The sequence below is a fragment of the Chamaea fasciata genome, unplaced genomic scaffold (assembly GCF_029207755.1).
Source record: "Chamaea fasciata isolate MVZ Bird 193981 ecotype frontalis unplaced genomic scaffold, bChaFas1.0.hap1 SCAF_5, whole genome shotgun sequence".
Classification (NCBI taxonomy): Eukaryota; Metazoa; Chordata; class Aves; order Passeriformes; family Sylviidae; genus Chamaea; species Chamaea fasciata.
The window spans coordinates 70,426,697-70,447,777 of NW_027094090.1; the positions used below are offsets into that span (position 1 = coordinate 70,426,697).

At 39.2% G+C, this 21,081-nt stretch overlaps 1 protein-coding gene across 11 annotated transcripts in view; it reads right to left on the reverse strand.

Moving 5' to 3' along the window:
* The window catches only part of SOX5 (SRY-box transcription factor 5), a 455,968-nt gene that overhangs the window by 77,263 nt on the left and 357,624 nt on the right, over positions 1-21,081 (reverse strand). For all 11 annotated transcript variants that reach the window (XM_066184389.1, XM_066184390.1, XM_066184391.1 and 8 more), the window contains one exon: positions 11,362-11,447. In XM_066184389.1, the coding sequence (XP_066040486.1) occupies positions 11,362-11,447 (86 nt within the window). The remainder of the gene's footprint in view (positions 1-11,361; positions 11,448-21,081) is intronic.

Below are 21,081 nucleotides of genomic sequence, written 5' to 3' on the forward strand. Positions count from 1 at the left end.
ACTGCTTTCCTTCTGTATTGATAATCATAAGACACTGATTTCTAACTTAAAAACACACATGCTTTCTAAAAACCATTTCTCTTTCTTGCATACATGCCTTCTTTTTTGCTTTTTAGTTCCATTTGTATGTTTGCCCATTAAGGAAAGAACTCACACAGTAGGTTTCTGACAGCCCTGCTCCCTGTAATTCCAGTCTGCCAACCTTCAAGATAGATGACTTAACAAATTTGCAGCATATTTCCAGGCAGGTAACTCATCTGTGATGTGAGTAGCTTCTATGGCTAAGGGTTAAGGAATGTAAATCCAGTAGTCTGCAGTACTTTGCTCCTTAGTTATCCAATGAAGGGAACAGAAACAGACCACTGGTAAAAATGGCAAACAAATAGGGCAGTTATGCAAAGTGAAAGGGCTACTCAGAAGCTAGTCTGGGAATCAGACTCCAGTGAGCAGAGCTCGTGCAGACTGCTAAACTGAAAAGCTAGTTGTGAGGACTACTAGGAGCTACAGGCACTGTTGCCTCCACATTTTCTTGTTCAGATCGATCTTACAAAATTCTATAGAGCTGAAAGCATTAAGAACCTCTGAGAAGAGAAAAGGAATTTGAGGAAACTGACCCTACACGTTGGGGAAAAAAAATTGCACTTTGACTTAACTTCAAGAACAAGCTTATGCTATCCAGGTACAACAGAATAATTAAGTTTAAAACTGTGAAAGCTACATCTCCAGATACTAGGTATCTTCTATTGAGAAAAGTGCAATTGATGACTTTGGAAAGAAAAACAGAACAAGCCTCCTGACCTCACTGGTTTGTTGCCTAACACTTTGATCCACCATCTACAGTAATTAGGTATTTCATAGTTTCAAACTGTGCCTAATATTAGCCCCCATTCATAAAAAGGGTGATCAAATATCCTGGCTGCTAACAGTCAAGCCTGGCAAGGAATCAGCCTTAATAAAAGAAAGGGTAAGAGTTCAGAAACTTCTAAAGGCTTGCACTGTTCTTGCCATATGCAATTTATATCACAGGCCAGTGATGCACTCCTCGTGCACATATTTACTATTCTGTTTGTTTACTTCTATCCTGTTCTGCCTTGTCAACTGGAAACGACCTAAACTTTGGGCAAAAAAGAATAGCCATAAAATAGACTGTAGTAAGAAATAAGACATAAAACGAAATCCTTACGCATTCCTATATTATACCAATCTCCATCTAACAGCAAACCATGTAATCTGATCTAGGTGCAACAGAGAGAGCAAGACTTGAAGAGAGAATTTCTTGTCCTCTGTTTTAGGATGAATAATTGTGGTAATTTGATTACTGGACCTAAAGAAGTAAGTATCAGTAAGTACGTAGGTTTATCAGTGTTTCTCCCTGCTGTTATTTGTAGCATTGTTCCACAAGCAATGGAGTGTGTGTGCAGATCACTGATTTACAGTTTTCCTGCGTGTGTCTGTCGTGACGTTCTGCTGGGGGACTGCAAATACACACTATTGGCAGAGTTCAGCATGAAGGCAGTGAACTCCAGAGATATTCAGATGAATTTCCTAGTGTGACTGCAGCTTTCATGTTTTACAGGAGCCCCATAACGCCCCAGTTTGTGGTTTCAGAGCGAGTTCCCCCACAGCCAGCCAAGCTGCACTCAGTGTGATTTCTCCTCCTCTCCCCCCGCCGGACAGTTTGCTCAGGATTATACAATCTGATTTGCATGATTATATAATCTTCTTTTCAGCAACATCCCTCTGAAAAGAGCAAACAACATAATAGGAAAACCAGTAGCATAAGCCAACTCTTTCAAAACCCACTGTCTGGAATGTGCAAAGGACACAAAGTAGGGAGGGGAAAAAAAAAAGTTTTTTTGGTTCTGTTACCAGAATTTTCATACAGACATTTCCCAGGAGCATTAATTCCCAGTGAATGTAAGCCATAAAACAATGTGAAACACAAAACATCTCACAGATCTGCATTGTTGCCAGCATAGGAAGGGAAGCACCTCAAGGTATGTACAAAGGTTGTTATTTACTTCTTTCACCATAGAAGTTACTTTGGGGCAGTATAAGAATTCTCAGGTGGTTTTTCCCCACCCTGGCTTAAAACACTGGCAGGCAGCTGCTGCCACTGCTGCTATTTTGACACTGGTTTTGTCCTGCAGCTGGTTGAACTCACAGGTTTGACACCACAATTCCAGTGATCTGAAGTCTCGGTTCTATTGCATAGAAGCACAAAGTCCTTCCTGATACAGATGCCTCCACTCCTTGTCTCTTCTTTCAAACACTTCAGACTTTGTCTTAGGACACTGTATAAGTGAGGATTGTCATATTCCAATCTGCAAACAGGCTCTTCTGCTGGCTGCTAAAACTACTTATGATGTCAGTTACTTCAGCAATATTCATCTAAAATTAATGCCTTATAAATAATCAAGGAGTAATCTTGCTTCCGTCTGTCAGGCTAACCCCAAAAAGAAACAAGTGTAACATTTTTGCAAGAGAAAAGAAATTAAGGATGACCTGACCTCACAAGCACACTTTGCCAGACAGTTACACACTCTTCCCTGCATGACCTATTTTTCCCTGCTCACACCACGGAGACGTTTCAAACAAATAGCCAGTAATTCAGGCTGCTTGAAACACAGAGGGTTGCCACCCAAGACAGTCGGGCATCTTAATGGCTTTGTCAGGTTTCCAAAAGTTTTCAGTGACTTGTTATCTCTTCTCAAGTTGAAACAGAGCTCTATTCAACTAGTCCATGAAAGTCAATGTTTTAATGTCTCGCTTTCCCAAAAATTAGGATGTTGGGTAGGGATCATGGCCTAACATTTTGTTGCATATTAAAGTGTGTGAATGGCCCATATGAAAAGCATACTCAGTACATAGATGGTTGTTTAGTTAAAACATAAGGTAAGGGAATAACTTAGAGATAAAAAACCTTATAGCTTAAGTGTTGCTATAGCATAACTTCCAGCACTCCAATACGTCCAACCTGCTTTTGAAAGCCCTAAAAAATTCCTGTAAGATCCAGAGAACATCTGTTTCTATTGCTAGAATCAGATTCTGTACCAGTTATCAAGATCCCCATCAGCTGTAGTATGAACCACTGAACACCTGTGGGTTTTCATCTTTTCCACTTGAGAACATCACAGCTTTCTTAGCAGAGACAAAAACATGTATGTATCATGATAGAACAGTCTACCTAAAACAGGTTAACTTCTCTGAGACACCTTTTAGACCCGTTAAAAGGATTGATGGTCCCCTAGCAGAAAATCACTGAGTTATATTACGATCAGATACACACCGTCACTGCAAGAAAAAGGCACAGAAATGGTTATCTTGTGCTAATTCATGGGAAGAGAAATTTCGTGGCAGAGAAGGACAAAGCAAAATGGGAACAACACAAGTGATGAGGTGAAAGAAAAATAGGATAAATGTGTGTGTATGGAAGATGAGGGTAAGGATTTGCTGTCCTTATGCTGGGGGCTTATATGTAAAGAGACAACAACATGAAGCTGAAGGCTGGTAAATAGGAAATAACACAGAAAAGATGTGCTATTTCTATTGTCCAAATGCCAAATGTCTTCTAGGAACCCAGGGGGTGGGGGGAGAAGGAGTAATAGCTGTATAAACATCTCATAACAGGTTCTTCTTCTTTCTTGAAAACTGCTGGGCTCTGACTCTGGCCCACGTGAGCTCAGGGAAGTCGGAGGGAATGCTGGCTGCACTTTTTCCAGGCTATTTGCATATGTTCCTTAGTATGCAGAATGTCTCTGTATGTAATTGAATTGTTGTTTTTGCCTCTATTAATACATATGCAAATGAGTCACTCCTGCAGCTGTGCTGTATTAATCATATGTGTGCTTCTGTCTGTCTGCCCTGCAGGCTGAGGGTCGGAGGGAGGGGGAAGAGGGAATTCAGTCTCTTTAACCTAGAGGGAAACTCACTCATGCAGACAGAGGTCTGCTAGCAAACAGCAGGCCTGAGTTACAACTGGAAGGCAGACAGGCTGGTCATTTTTCAGGCTTTTTTCATTTTTCATAGATATGGATGGAATCTGAAAGTTATGCAGAAAGGACTGTTAATCTAGATAAAATGGATATGCTACCTCTGCTAATTCTTTCCCCAGGAGGGGAGAGGGAGTTTTAATTTGACAACCCACAGAGTAGCCATGATATTGTTTTACCATGTGTATTTACTGCCTGTAAATGTCCACTGTGCATATGCTCAGATATTCACAGTGCTCAATAAAAGACAAAGCATTTCTGTTTAGTCTGCTGTAATCACTGCTTTTCCTAAATTGATTGGATTCTGATAAAATCATGTGATCAAGCTTTTCATTCAAATCTATTTTAATAGAATATATTGAGTTTACCTATACGTTGTGTATGATTCTATCAAAGGCAAGAATGGGCTATTTAAATGCCAACCACAAAGCACATTTACCCACCATGAAGAAGATTTATTTGAACTGTGTTCTGCGGTTCATGCTTTTACACAATCTACCACGATCTCTAGTTTTCAGCAGGTATCCAGAAACTGAGGACTAGTTAAATCCTGGTGTTGCAAGGCTTGCTTTTGAGTTGATTGAGAGGGACTTTTTCCATTTAAAAATGTAGGGATTTTTCAGAGATGCCCTTGGCAATCAATAGCTTCTCACCCTACAACTTACTTTTATAGTTTAATGTGTATCTTAAAATCATTGCTAACTTTTAATAAAATAACCAAGAAACCTTGGAAAGATAATTTTTTTCAAAGACAACTTACTCCACAACAACATAGAGATCTCCACCCTGGTTAGATGGTTGTAGCTTCTTTTACATGAAGAGTTTTGGGTCCCACATTTTTCTAGGTCCTTTGAAGGACCCTGGTCTTCACTGATCTCTATTGAAATAGCCACCTTGGCTACTCATGTGCAGTACAGGTGGCCAATATCTAGTGGCCAACATGTTCACTTACGAAGCCAGAAAGAAGTGGTGGACAGAAGCAGGGAATATAGAATCTGCATAATGCAACAATTAAAAAAACCCCCTATTTAGAAGGGCATCCAACAAAAAGTGTTGCTTTATTACTTCTCTTATTGTTATTCGTGATGGCCATAAGAAACAGCACAGCCATACACTGAGCTCATGGCAGATGGACAACTGCCACCTTTTGGTTATGCTAATGAGAAATGTCACTTTTCATGTACTTGGTTGGGTTTTTTTTTTTCCCAGATGTGTGTGCTCACAGTGAAAAACTAATTCTTTTTTCTATACTTAAGTGGATTGCATGAGTATTATAATATTGTAATTAAACTGTGCACTAATGATTCATTTCCTACACATGAAGTCAGAGTCCAATTAATGAGAACTGGTAAAGCAAAAAAAAAAAAAAAACAAACAGGGAAAGGATACTTTTGCTGTTGAAAAGCCAGCTTAGATGGTATTTAAAGGAAGACACTGCCCAGCAAATAGAATAAATAACCTTGCACTGCTAAGAAACAGTTTACTTTCTTGTAGGCAAAGAACTGGGTATAGTAATATCCCAAAGAGGTCATGAATGCAGACTGCAGAGTAAATGAATAATGGATAAAGTATTGCTATCTCTTGGCTACATTCTGAACAGACAATAATGGGGTGCTAGACTTTCCTTCATCAGAAATAATTCGTATGTCTTTGCAGCTCTGGCAACTTGACTCCCCAAAACAAGGAAAGAATAAAGTTTTCAATATTCAGATGCATCACTACAGTGTTTGCACAGCTTTTTCAGTCTTCTTTCACAGACTTGATGTGTTGTAACACTGGAAGGTCAACTGCTTAATCGGGCAAAACTGGTTATATCTAGAGATTACAGCGAGAAATAAGAAAGGGATATGCAAAAACACCCCCAGTTATTACATGTGCTTGACAATTAATGCATGACAATATGGTAATATCTCTTTAAGAGCAAGGGGAAGTTCTGTCCTTAGCAAGATTTCAAATGAAACTTAAGGAGACACTTCAGAGGAATAGCCTGAACTGGCAAGTGGAGGTATGTAGCTCATCCCTGCAATGGTGAAGAAGCCAGAAGGAAGCTGGTATGTAAGGAAAAATAAATTTAAAAAAAAAAGTTATCTGACTGAGAGGGCTCTAATTTTACTTTTACTTCATGCTTTACTTTTGTTTCATAGGCAACAGATGTTTTATGGAACACTTTGTATGACCATTGGAACACTCTGCCTCCTGATCAGTAACTGCACACTCCATCCTTTTCAGTGATTATGGATCCTTAAGATACCTAGAAGCAAGGTTTTCCAAAGGAAAATTTTTACTGAACTGGCACCCAAGTAACAGCAGGATGAACAACTTTGCAAAGCCTTCAAACAGGCTTAAGTTTTCTCAAAATCTAATCTCTTGCATCAGTGCCTGCTTGAGGCCCAAATATTTCCAAAACTGTGGTCCAGTTTTTAAAATTCCATTAAAATTCAGTCCTTGGTATGCATCTTACCACACAACTAAGAGAACAGGTCTGTAGCAAGAAAAAAATTAATTGTCCCAAGTTCATTATAGAGGAAGTAGAGACTAAAAAAACTTGGCCAGACTGTTTAAGGTCTAAATATGCTCATCATCTTTATACAAATAGTCAGAGAATACAGGACTCTCCTAATGTTTAGAACTGAGACCCAGCTAAAATGTTTTCACACTTAAGACACTGACGGGAGGTTCTCTTGATTCATACAGTGACAGATTTGGCCATGATGTTGAACACAACCACAAATAATTATGAAGTCCTGTTTCATGCTAGGATGAAGAGCGAAGAAAGTTTGATTGCTGGCACTCCAAACTTTTTGGGGTGTTTTTTTTTCCAAGAGCAGATGTTTTCAGGAAGTCTGTATTACATCAGACTGCTATACTGTTTTGACAGGACACAAAATGTCCATACAGTAAGACTACACAGGCAGCTGTCATTATTCATCCAGCATTATCTTTCAATGGAGTTATGGGTATATACAGCATTTGTGTTACTGCCAATTAATCAGTTGTTGTCACTATCTGGTTATCAAACAAGCAATCTGGGAAATATGAACCATTCCCACTCCCATTAGTGCGGATTCCTCTCAGTTTTCACATTGTGGGATGCGTTCCTTTGTCTCCTAATGCTCAGAAACTCTTCGCAAAATACTTTTTCATCAGAAAAGAAACTTTCAGATACAATTTTAAAAAGAATTTGCTCAGACTTATGAAAACATCTATTTCATACTTAGCTATGCCCAAGATGACTGGAACCAGAATAAACCCTTCAGTTTAGTTTGTGCAAAGCTTGTTACACCACATTGATGTTTACAGCTCAGAATGTTGATCTTCAAGATGGAGGAACTTAATTCCCTCGTCTGCTGAACCATATAGGAAAACATCATGTTCATATACGGCATACAGCAGTACTTTTGAGTCATTAGCCTCATTCAGTAAAACACAGTGACAATTTATGTTCAGGGTTTTTTTTTTTCTCATTTATTTGAAACATAATCGCCATCCTGCACCACTCTTGAAGAACAAGACCAGATGATGTTTATGAGGGGAAAAAACTGACGTAAGAAACCCATGTGCTTACCCAGAGGGATTTTACTGCAGTAATGTTCAGGACTGAGTTTTCTCACTAACAGAGGAAAGCTAAAACCACTTTTTTTTTTTTTTTTTTTTTTCCCCAAATGGCATTTTTGTCATTAAAAGTGGGAATGAGTGAATACACGGGGCTGACAGACAGCACTTTATCAGAGGACAGGTTCAAGCTTGCACCGTGCCAGCTCCAGCTTTTCCAACATGGCCCCATCCATCTACTTCCTCTACAACATCCAACAATGAAAGTTTTAGCTTCCATTCCCGTTGAGTCATTAGTCTCTGTGTGGATACTGGAATTGAGGCAATCCTGCATGGTCAATTGTGGCAAATATCAGATGACAGAATCTGTCACACCCCAGCGGGGACCCAAAGGCGGGAAGAGGAACGGAGGGGCTTCGGATTACAAACCAACAGGGGATTTCAAAATGAGAGATTACATTTTCACTGACAAAGAGCATCTTTGCTACAGCAAAACAATCAGGTGCTAGTCCTTCTTCTCTAAATACAGGGTGCGTTTCATTTAGGAAAACAAAAATTCGATTTTGACAACCAGGGATAAAAAAAGTACTTCCTGTTGATCTCACAGTACACTCCTAAAGCCATGACCTGACTTTAAATCCTCTAGTGAAACAACAAAGATGTGTTTATTGTTACATAAACAAACAAGAAAAATTCCTTGGCTTTGTCTTCACTGAGATAATGTTGTGTATCGAATTTTGCTGGGAGCAACAAACTGAGCATTGTGTCAGGTCCTTTGATCTCCCCCACTTTAAGTACACAAAGTCTGAAAGATGAGTGATAGGGAGGATAGAAAAAGAAGAAAAGAAGGGAACATTCCACTTTTCTGACCTTTCACTGCCTGATGACCAGATGACAGAGAGTGTGTAGGGAACACCAAAATTGTAAGTAATGCAGGGGGATGTCTGAAGTAAGAAGAGTTCCTCCTTGAAAGAGACTGCAAAGCCATTTAAAGATGGGTTTGGACCAAAAACATAATGAATCTTCCTTTATGACTCAACAAAGTCATCACTGAGCTAAACTGGATTTGAACAGAATTTGGAAGGCACAATCTTTCTAGTCTAGCAACTAAGTTGAGCTTCATTCATGTTAACATAGGTGAGCATCCCTTTGAGTCCTGTATGATAAAACCTTTTCAGAAGCAAATCTAGCCTGACTCTTTCAAATGGCACCAGTAGTTAAGAGGCATGTCCAATTTCTATCAGATAGACTGCAAGACTGCAATGATAGCTAAAACTCACTGTTAAGACATGAAGAAAAATCAGCTTCAATTTATTTCCAGCATATACATGCCCTTAGAGATCAGACCAGAAAAATTTAAGAGAGTCTACAAAGTTAGTAATTTGAGCCTCTCCCACTGACTGGCTGCCAAACTCTCCCTTGAATTCCAGACATGTAGCAAAACAACATAGGTGAATTTGGTCAATATTTTTATTTTAATGTTCTCTGCACAGAAACAAGAGGCCTTTGAGGTTCTCAACGTTTCCATAACCTAAACTCATCCCAAGATATTTATGACTGCAGTCATTTTTGCACAAAGCCCACCTTTTAACAAGACAACTGTTATTGTGATAAGGCCTATTTTAATCAGGATACTTCAGCCCACAGCACGCATGGATACAGCCCAAAGCTGGTCCTGAAATGAAAGTAAACCATCCTACCATCTTACCGGAGCACTGATGCATTATTTTAGGACTAGCCTGAATGACTGCAAAAAATAAGATTTAGAATCAGATTGTTGTTTTCACATTGCTAGCTAGCTCCATGTTTGTTTTTCCTTTTTCCCTCCCTCTTTCTTCCATATGTCTGTTCATGTGTGTTTGGCTATTATAAGCACTTTATCAATACTGACGTTACGCCTCAAAATTCATTTCAGAGGGATGACTTATATGGCTCCCATAATTCTTAAGCTGCCTACAGTATTTGTAACTCAGAGAATCAGAAACTAACACACAGACAATGTTGCTTTTCATACAAAGGCACAATAGGAATGAATGTATTAACCTCTGTGGTGCATGGAATGTGTCAGCTTACACACTGGCAGCTATTCCTGTGAAACTCAGCTAACTTCCGCTGGCTGTGTTAAAATAAAATTTAAAAAAAAAAAAAAAATCTTCCCCAGAACTCTGTCCCACGCTCTAGTACGCTGGCCAAACAACTGAAATATCTGATGTCTACTTCATACTGACTCGGGCCAAACTGAGCTGGAGAATGCATTTCACACATCCCAGTTATAAATGCTGAGCCCTTCCAAGCAGGTATAAAGCTCTGCTGTTCCACGTGACTTGGCAAATAATAATGAGCAGGGAGATGCATTTGCAATGGAGAGTTTGGGGCTTTTTATGTTTCGAGAAAAGAGTGGCAATCCAGACTTTGCAGAGTTAGGGGTGATTTGGATCTTGATTTACTCTCAGTCCCAATATGATTTGGCTTCATCCTACCAGCCAAGCACGCATGGCAGGTAGCAAAATTCACACTGTGGCAATGGACATCACATTTGCCTTATTCCAATGCCTTGACAAGAGTTGCGTGGCTGACCAGGAATATCCAAAGAGTTGCTATCACTAAGACCTGTGGACACTCTAATGCCTCCAAAATTCAGAATACTGACAGTCTGAATCAGGTACATCTGGCTACCAGGTCAACTCTTCAATGTAGCTGAAAAAAACTCAAACTCTTTAGTATCTTTCCACCTGTTTTCCAACTGTCCATGTTAAATTAGAATAACCGCTAATTATCTGCAATACAGCAGTGCCTAAAATGCTCTGGGTACCATAAAACACAGTAGGAGGGGCCAGTTATTGCTCTGAAGAGCTTATGGCCTAAAAGGACATAATCATGTTAACGACTTCTAAGCAGTTTAAAAGTGCTTGTCAGGACAGAGCTTTTCTGCCTGACAATCCATTTCCTTTCAGTATTTTACAGCCTGCATGAGAACGATCTAATGGAAAAGTGTCCTGGTTTCAGCTGGGATAGCATTGGCTTTCTTCTTAGTAGCTGGTACTGTGCTGTATTTTGGATTTAGGATGAGAATAACTTTTGATAACACATTGTTGTTTCGGTTGTTGCTAAGTAGTCCTTACCCTAAATCAAGGATTTCTCAAGTTTCCCATGCCCTGTCTGTGAGAAGCTGCACAAAAACACTGGGAGGCAGCAAGGCTGAGACAGCTGACCTGAACTGGCCAAAGGAATAATCCATACCAGGGAACATCATGTTCAGTTTATAAACTGGGGACACTTGCTCAGGAGGGGTTAACCACTCTCTGGGGACAGGCTGGGCACTGGCCAGCAGTTGTTTTCTTGGATTTTATTATTTTTTCTTTTTCATCACAACTGTTGCTACTGCTATTATTGTATCCTACATTATATCAATTATGAAACTGTTCTTATCTGAACCCATAGGTTTTACCTTGTGTTTCCTGATTCTCTAATCCATCCCACTTTTGGGAAGTTCGTGAGTGGCTGTGTTGCACTGAGTTGTTGTTGGGGTTAAACCACGTCAATAAGAAAAGCAAACGTACTGCTACGAGGAAATTCAGAGTACAAACCTAAAAGTAGTGAAATTGACAACAGAGACACAAAAACGTAACCAAAACTTCCAGCGAGGTAAAAGGAAAACCTGTTATCATTTGATGACTCTTTCTGCTTCAGATGCGAATTTTACGCCCAGAGAAGAGCCCCCAAAACCCCTGCTAATTGCATTGTGTTCCAAGGGGAGAGAAAACTGGTTTTCATATTTACTTAACCTTTGCCTCCTCTACATTGTGCTGGGACTTACCTGCAGTTGGAGTGGGCCTAAGCCCGGTGTTGCTGCGGCAGCAGCTGCCATGGTAGTTGGGATCAGCTGAACGGGGTAGGGGTCACCTAAGTAAGAGAATAATAGAGGCGTCAGCACCTTTTATCTACTCTCCACCTGCAAATTAAAGTCCTGCATTCACTCTTTCCAAAAGCCTTCTTTTGTGTGCCTTGTTGAGGCCTAATGAAAAGCTCTATTGTGCAGCCTTTTACTAACACTCTTTTCACAATTCTGGCTGAGAGAGGAATGTGAATAAAAGGCACAAGCAATTAAGGCGGAAACCTCATCCTTTTTCATGATGTATTTAGGGAAATGGAAAAAAAAAAAAGTGCACATTGATCAGAAGGCTGCACTTCAAAAAAAGGGAAGAAAGAAGATGGGGGTGGACGAGAAGAAAAGGAAAACAGTACAACCTTGATAAGATCACAGCATTAGAAGGGAACAAATTTACAAGCTTGTCCAAAATATGAAGTTAACAAAACTCTGCTCACTGTTAGTAAACTGAGCCTCACGCAGAGTAGAAATGGTACTCAATTGACTACTGTTTTCTTTCAGGCGAGAAAAAAAAATCTCACTTTAGTGGCAGGGTTTGATCCTACAACAGGAAAAAGCACGTGAAGCTAAGGAAATCAGATACAAGCCTTTGAAATCCCTGCACCAAGTCCACTTCATGACTTGAGATTTAATGTTGCTCCTGATGGAAAATGACTTCAGTTTTAGTAAGAACTGCATTGTGCTTAAAGAGATAAAGGGACCCAGCAAGTTTTTAAGAAAAATTGCAGGCATTTATAAAGGAAAATTACCTGAAATGGTAAAAATTGAGATGAAGACCGGCACGTTTTAATGCTATGGAGAGCTCACTTTTGGTCACTTCTCAGATATCTGATTTGTAAAAATAAACTTCATACTACCCCATCCACAAAACTATTAAGAAAACTAGCAAAAATAATAAGAAATGTTGCACATATCATATTGCTTCTTCAAGTGATAAAATGTTTTAACACTTTCCACCAAAATAAGGCTCACTGGAGCATTTCTGCATGTCCCTATGTTCCGGTGGCATGCCTGATTTCTGTGGCACAAAAACAGCCACAAAAACTGGAAATAAGACTATGGAAAAAGCAGGACACTATGAGGAAAATCTACCTAAACGTTGCTGTACATTTCATTAAAAAGGTATATTGAAAATGTTCCCCTTCATTTTGCTTTTTTGAATGAAAAAATAAAGAAGACAATTAAGGAGGTAATGCAAGGTGTTCTGTAAAATCATTAATAATTATTATTGAATTTAAGTTTCAAATGATAGCAGGAAACAGAAAACAAAGGGAAAGAAATTTATCTATTTTTTTTTAGATGTTAGAAATAAGCTGTGGTGGTGTACACACATTCAGCTAAGCGGCTAATGTTTATTTTCTCCTTGTATAATGTAACCTTCTTTAAACCTTTTCATTCAAGGATTTTGATCTCCTCCTGTTAAGAATTAAATACTACAACTTGTAGTAATGGAGGACCAGCAGAAACTGGGCTGGCAATGCATCTTAACAGATATTTAACTTGAATAACTGTGCATGTTTATACTTAAGAACATTTAAGTAATGCTTTGTTGACTGAGGCCTCACAGTCTTTCAAGGCTGACCAGCCAAGCAATGCAAACCAAAATGTCCACCCAGGCACCCCCATTCCCACGTGTCTTTGCACCAACCCCAGGCCACAACACTTCTATTTATTTATTTGTCAATGGGTAACAGATTTCCTGACATGCTTGGCTTTCTTTTTCTTCCCCAGAGAATGCCATTGTTTCACATTTTCCGATTTTATTTTGTTTTCCGAGGCACCCACCTTCCTTTTCCTATCATGGACTGATTCAAAAATTTTTCTGACCTGACATTTTCTGGAGAGCTATCTTGTGACCTAAGCGGTGGGCCTCAAACAAGTGAAGACACAGAGAAAAAGGAAACAGTGGTCAAAGAGTCAGGGACAATGGTGTTCAGCTGCTTCCAGACCACCAGTAGCCCAAGGGCTGATCTCAGCATCATTCCAAAAGTCTCTCTTAAAGAAGACATTCTGATCAAAATACAGCCATGAAAGAAGATAAAATTTTTAATTTTTCAACTGAAAAAAAAAAAAAGAATAAAAGTTTCTCAGTAGGAGGCTGATTCTTACAGCCCATTAGATATCTAGTTTTGAATGATTTGTATTAAAACACATATATTAAAAGATCAGCTTCATGCACTCTCCCACATTTCTCTCCACACACATGTGTAAGCCTCAGTCCATCGTGCTAATCCATAAATCCTACTATTCCCATCAACAGCCTAGTGGAAGAGCCAAGATTAAAATCCACGGATAACTCTTCAGACACTTCAGACCCAGGGAAGGTTTTGGGATCCTATCCACGAAGATGCCAAAGACTCAAATATTGACATCACACAGCGCAGGAGCAACTGCCAGCCCTCAAAATACTAACAAAGATCTCAGGTCTTATCTGATAAATACACATTTTTTTCCTGTTACTCTAGAATGTACCCATCTTTCTACTATCCTTAAATTTATTCCCATATCAGAGTGAATTTATTGACTAAGCAGTCTTAGCTAATTCTGAAGTCTGAGAAATGCATGCCTTAACTATTTCATTACATCTTCAATAAATATCTTATTTTTAGATGTCAGAAATAGCTACATTTTTTTCCCAAGCCCTAAGAACATTTCAGGAATGTGAGACAAGACATTCAGTTCTTAGAAATAGATATTTCCCAAGCCATTCACAAGTCTGTACCACTGAAAACACCAATAAAAACCAGACTACATTTCCATTTACAAAATTCATTATTAATCCAATGCATGCAGGCAGGAGCATCTTTCAGCTACCAAAAGAAACATTTTGTGCAGTCGTTTCATGTTCCAAACTACCTCTCTTGTTATGTGTGGACTTTTAGTACAAACAAAGCATCAGAGAGAAGTTTTATTGTTGATTTTCTTTAGTAGGCCATATGGTGAAATCTGGAGCAGATCAAAGGCTGAGATTTTTATGGTGACAACAAGGTAAAAATTACTTCATTAGCTGATGTATTATTGCCTAATATATAATTATTTCCCAGCTAGTAGGTGACATCACTTTGAAGAACAGAATTATTCAAGACTGGCTACATAAAGAGAACACAGGATTTATGCACTGGTGATGCAGTAGCTCAAGAAGGGAAGGGGAGATGTCAGCCTGGGGGAGCTGAGAGGGAATATTAGAGGTGTTGGTGCCCACCGTGGGCAATGCCAGTGGATCAGGGCGGAACACAAGGCTGGATCCTCAATTCTGTGCCAATACTTTATTTCTCTATCCTTCTTCTGGTCTGTCTTCCACAAACATACCCAGAACCTCCTTCCTGATAATTTATGCACTGCAACTTCTTTCAATTTCAAATCACACCTTCATCCTTGCCCAAAATAATCTTCCAAGATATTGCTTACAAGAGGATTTTTCATGAAGTACATTCACTTCCCAACCACTCTTTCTATGAACTCTCCTATGATCCTCCACTGAAAACACTTTTCTGCAAAAGTTCAGCTGCGGAACAGAGCCAAGTGGACATCCTGTCCCAACACACAAAATAACAGCCCTGTGTTCAGGAACTTGATTTACAACTGACTGGCTACCAGCTCATGGGTATGAAATGATTCTGTACCTGTGGAAATACAACAACGGCTCTTAAACCATTTATACGTTTTGTGAAATTTTATCAAAGGAGTTTTTTAAGTTAAAAAACATTGACTTTTTTTTTTAAGTGAAAATAAAGCATAAGAGTTAACATTATGTCTGTTGCACCATTCACCAAAACTCTTAAGATGTTTTTTGTATTCCTTTTTCTGTCAGTCATCTCATTTATTCTCCTTCATGGTGTAATCCCCCCTAGTGTCTTGTCTTGTCTCCTGACAGGCTGCAAGCTCTTCAGAGCAGGCACAATTGTCTAACTTGCTATATAAATCAAGTTACACGCTAATGTTAAATTATAATGTTTTGACAGGATTTTAAAGTTGAACCTGATTATATGAAACAATAGAACACTGATTTTTTTTCCTGAAATTTTCTTCTCTTAAGAAAAGGATACCAGAAGGGGAGAAGTACGGCATTAATTTCCCGTGATTTTTTAAAAAAACTCATTGTTTTCATCCTACCTATTTTTCAGGAACAGCTAATGAAAAAATGTTGAAGATCATGGAAGAGGAGAAAACAGTGTAAAGAATATGAAGAGTATGAAACAAAACATGGGGCAACTTTTTCAGCACCTGGCAAGCTGGAACTGGATGGGCTCCATCTCTCTGTTAAGGGCAGAAGGATTTTAGCCTATGAACTGGCAGAACTCGTGGAGACAGCTTTAAACTAAGTTTGAAGGGGGAAGGGGACGCAGCTGGGCTGCCTGGAAGCAGGCCCAAGGGCGCTAAGCCTGAGTTAGGGGTGAAATCAGTAGCCCAGCTGAAGTGCCATGTATACCAATGCATGCAGCACGAGTAACAAACAGGAAGAGCTGGAGGTCATGGTGCAACAGCAGAGCTATGATGTAGATGCCATCACAGGAATTTGGTGGGATAACTCACACAGCTGGAGCACTGTACTGGATGGCTACAAGCTCTTCAGAAGAGACAGGAAAGGGGGAAGAAGTGGAGGGGTGGCCCTTTATATTAAGGAGTCTTTTGATGCCATGGAAATTGAAACTAATGATGACCAAATTGAACGCCTGTGGGTGAGAATTGAGGGGAAGGCCAACAAGGCTGACATCCTGAGTTCTGCCTCCAGGGATTATGGATTTAAATTAGTAAGAAAAAGAGTATGAAGAAGACACCATGAATGGCTTCCAAAAAGAAATCCAAACTGGTTCCCTGATTTTCTCTGAGGATAGCTCTGGACAGTATTGGCTGAGAGATTAGTCTATCTTGTGTTTTAGAGAAACAATTCAGTCTACAGAAGAGATAGGTTTGGAGGGATCCAAAAGCAGCCTTCCAATCCCTACCAAGTGATCAACAAGACAGGCCAGGCTCCTTCTGGTAGGCTTTTCTTGGAGGACAAGAGCCAATGGGCTTAATGTGAATCAAGACAGGATCAGATTTCCCCCACAAGGACACCCAGATGTTGAAACAAGCTGTCCAAACAGGGTTATGCACTCTCTGTCCTTGGAGCTCTGCAAGCCCCAACTGAATAAAGCCCTGAGTAATCTGATCCTATCTCCTTGATGACTCTGTGTGAAGCCACAGGTTGGACTGCAAGCCTTCTGAGATCCCTTCCAACCAGAATAATCCTGTGGTTTCAGGATACACATTTTTTAAACTTTTCTCTGTATCTGTTGAATAAATTACACTTATGCAAAAACTCCAGCGTTCAAGGAAAGCCAAAGTATTTCCACAAAGGTTTGTACATGAATTTAAAGAATCGGGACTTTATTTTGTTGCCCAGCTGTGGATAATAGTGAAGTAACACCAGACATCTTTCATGGCCTAGAAACTGAGCTGAAACTACCAGCCTGTTTTCACAGGTCCCCATTGTTTTGCCTGTCTGCTTTTTTTTTTTTTTAATCGGAATTATTAGCAGAAGCCACACAGAGGTGGGGGACTATGGAATTCTTTCATTTAGAAACAGTCCTCAGCTGTGTTGTTATATTTTGCAGCCTTGTTTCCTTCCATTACATTTGCAACCTTACAGAACCGTCACATTCTCACGGATGTTAGAGAGGCAAAGCTGTTACCAAAAATCCCTCCTCCTTGCTGTTTCTATCCACAATGCTATTACTCTTCCCTTATCCTGGGGGGAATATGAGGGTTTAGTCATATGCTCATTCTTTTCCAAGGCATGAACAGTAGCCCTGGAAGATGACCAGCATCTTTATGAAGAAGCTTCAGTGTGTGGTCTTCACAACACATGGTTTCTATTTTTGTCGTTCTGATAAAAACATAGCAATGTCAATAGTTTTTTTCTTGTGATTTGGTGATTGTCAATGACCTGCATGTCAGCTGACATAGCTGACACAGTTAAATCAGAAATTAGCACTCAAGTCTCTTTAGAAGACAGAAACATGGACACTGAGCACAAGTAAAATTATAAGACAATCCACATGATACTCCATTAAACAATGAAACATGTGACTGACTTGAAAAACAGAGACACATCAGCAATTTTCCCTGAGGAAGTTTATGGTATTTAACTCCTAAACATTAATTTTATTGTATTATGTGAGGAACCAATTAACTGAGAGCTTCATTTTTATCAGACATCAGAACTATTGTTCAGAACATAGATGAATGGTAAATTCAGCATATTTCAATTTTATTAGGCTTGACTTGTTCATCTCTCATATTTTGCCAACTTTAAGAGGTAATTAGAAATTTAATCAATAACTTTCTGTGAATTATTTTATTTAGAACACTTCCAGCAGCAACAAGCTGATGTGTTAGACATATAAAACTATTGTACATTCAGATCTTCCCCGCCAATTGGATACGGTTGAAATAGCGATTAAAGTGCTTTCAAAAAAACTCGTGTTCACAACATCTGACTGCAAACACAGTATGATTTGTTACAACAAATTATCTGCAGGGGACAGGAGAAATGGACAAAGAAAAACAATTCTTGTTTCCAAAATTTGCCATATTACCATAAAAATAACACAGGTATCAGCAAATAAAAGGCTATCTAGAAGCTCTCCTGAGAATCTGTCAGTAACCTGGAAAATGTACTTGGGGTAAATACCATTTCTGGAAATAAAGACTTGACAACTGTTGTTTCCTGAGAAAAGAAAAAAAACCCTAAAAATCTCCAAATAATTCAGTTTCTTGCACACCTTAGTTTAGAAAACAAGGTGCACTGTTCTTCATCTTCTACAGAAGAAATTATATGGCATTCAACAGCTTCAATCATCCTGAAAAGCCTCAGGACTGACAGAACACACCACACTGCTTTAGGTGCAAGTCGACATTTCCTCTCCCTTTTAACACGAGGATTAAATGTTTTAAGAAGCGCCAGAGTGCAGTTTCTTAAATTAATCTTACTTAGCATCACTAATTAGGGAAGACCCATCAAAGTTTGGGCTACTCTGGGTAGCAGACTTGGAAATTACTGACAGCGAGTGCTGCAAACATAGAAGCACAGAAACTTTCTGACCTGGTCCATGCTGATACTTAGATTTGTTGAAGACCCAGAGAACACTGTTCTCATCCTAACTCCTTCTGCCTTTTTTGTATCTCAGCCCCCAGAAGCAGTCCCTCGTGCTTTCCCAAACCTTTATTTCATTCCCTTCAGTATCTCTTATATAGGAGATACAGCCATGCTTTAATATTCCACAAATCCATACATATGTGCATTAATAAAATGATCATACTACCTATGACTGATGAGCAGCTTGCTCAGAGGCAGAACTATGCAGTTTGTAAAGGGCACAATACAAAACTTCTTCTCTTCTATCACTTGCACCATTTTTATGCTTTCAAAGCACTTCTCAAATATTAATTAGCTCTAAATAAATTCTAATTATTTCTAAGAGTGGCCCTAGCAGATCTGTATCATCTGGTGTGAAATCTGACTTCAGTGAAGTCAACAGTAACAGCTCCTCAGACCTCAGCAGAGCTGACATTTCCCTTGCCATTGCTAAAATCCTAGGAGTTGTGTCTATTATCTGGAAAGTACCATAAGTAGAGCTGAACTAGCAACAGCAGGAGTAACAAGTGATAAGGTTACAGAATGAGGAGAAATGAAGGGTTAAATGACCTGAGCCAATCTGCGGAGCTCAGATGTGGGAGAAGCTTTGGGAAATGCAGTAACAGGACTGTTTGATTTCAGCATCAGCTGAAATGGAAGGTGCTTGCCTTCTGCTGAAACCAGTTTAAATACAGGTTGGGATACAGGGGTCAACTCCCAAAATTTGCTCATGCTGCCAGTCACTAACTTAGTTAACAATTAACATTGAAACATCGGCCCTTTATAAAAAGATTTGCATTATACATCTATCTAAAAATTACATATTATGTGTATAATAAAATACACATAAAAAGGTTGGCATGAAAAAATCAAAACATTTATATTTCAAATAGCACACATTACATGAATAACTAAGTCTAGGGGAAATAAGTAAGCAATCAGTATTTACCTTGCTAATTGGAGACAATATAGCCCATCACATACTGCCAACTTTTTTTCTCATAAGAAAAAGTTATTTGCTTGTAAATAATAATATTAAATATTTTATAAATGCAATTATATCTAGGTATGGAGCTTACAAATTAACTGGAACCACAGACTATGAATTTTTTTTCTCAAATAGAAATGTAATCCTAATAGAAGTTCCTCCCTTCATCTCTGCCAACTTTACCACCACACAATATGCCATAGAGAAAAAAGGGGAAGTGTCAACTTGTGTAAATTGTCCCTTATGTAATGCAAACCATCTGTTTGAAAAAACAAAACAAAATGAAAACCCAAGCCACTCCCAAGCATGATCTGCTATGGAGAAAAAGAAAGAAAGGGAAATATAGTACATCAAATTGGAAGCCAAAGACCATGACCTGCCATGTAACCATGGAGAAAATATTTACCCCTCTCCTCACTTTATTTACCCAATTTTGAAAAATATTTGGAAAAGCATAATTGAATCATTTGCTCTGCACATAATAGAGACTGATATTGCTGTATTTTTTTGAGCATTTCATCTCTCTAGAATGTTTTCGATCAGGCAGGAACCAAGCAGAGAAAAACTCTTTGTTTTCAATAACACGTCACACAATGATGCCACCACTGGGTTAAAAAGGCCCCTGAGTCCTCAGTCACTGCAACCTGGCAAAGGATGGGGGATAAAGTACCAGTACACTTCCACCCTGCTCTTCCAGTCTTCCTTAGGTATCTGCCATGAAACGAGTCTAAATGGACCACTGCTACGAACTGTTACAATTACTTTTGTGTTATCTTCAGTCTAAATGCTCAGAAAAAAGAGTAGGCGTAGAGAAAACAGGGCTCTTCCTTTCCAGTCTCTGCTGGTAAGTCATGAGTCCTTTGGTTGAGGAACCCTCCCACACACACACTCTGAAACCACTGGGAGACTTACACCTGACCCTCTCTTGGGAGGTACAGGTGAATCAGAAGGCGCTGGATAAGCTATTTAGGTTTTAATACCTAAGCTGAATGAAAATAAAACAGCAGTACAACTATTCATCATTTCTTCTCTTTTGCTGACCTTGAGGCTTGACCACACATTCTCTTCCAGCTACAACTGGGCTGGCTGAGGAGGCCACCAGTTCCAACCACAGCCCCCTGACAAAGGTTACCATGTGACCAGGCTGCTTCTTTAATCCCTTCCCAACATGTTTCCATGAAAAAGAACCATCTCAGTTTAAGAAATTTTAACAGAGTCCTTGCTGTCCCAGCATGGACAGAAGCAAGTTTGAGAATGCTTAACCAAGAAGCTTGGCCTATATGTCTCCTTTTGGAGATCTGACTTCTCACAGGGGCAGGGCGCAGAACAGCATAAATGTCCCTTTGAATGTGTCTCCAAAAGATACTCAAAGTCAAGGAACTCTGCATCACTAGCCAGTTATGAAAATACTGGTTGTTGCAATAATTCTCTGTTCCCAAATTTTCAAATTTCACTTTTTTTGAGGAACACTATGTGAAAACTTTGATAGTTTTTTGTTCTTTGCAACTGAAAACTGAATTGTCACGTGGAGTTTTTAATC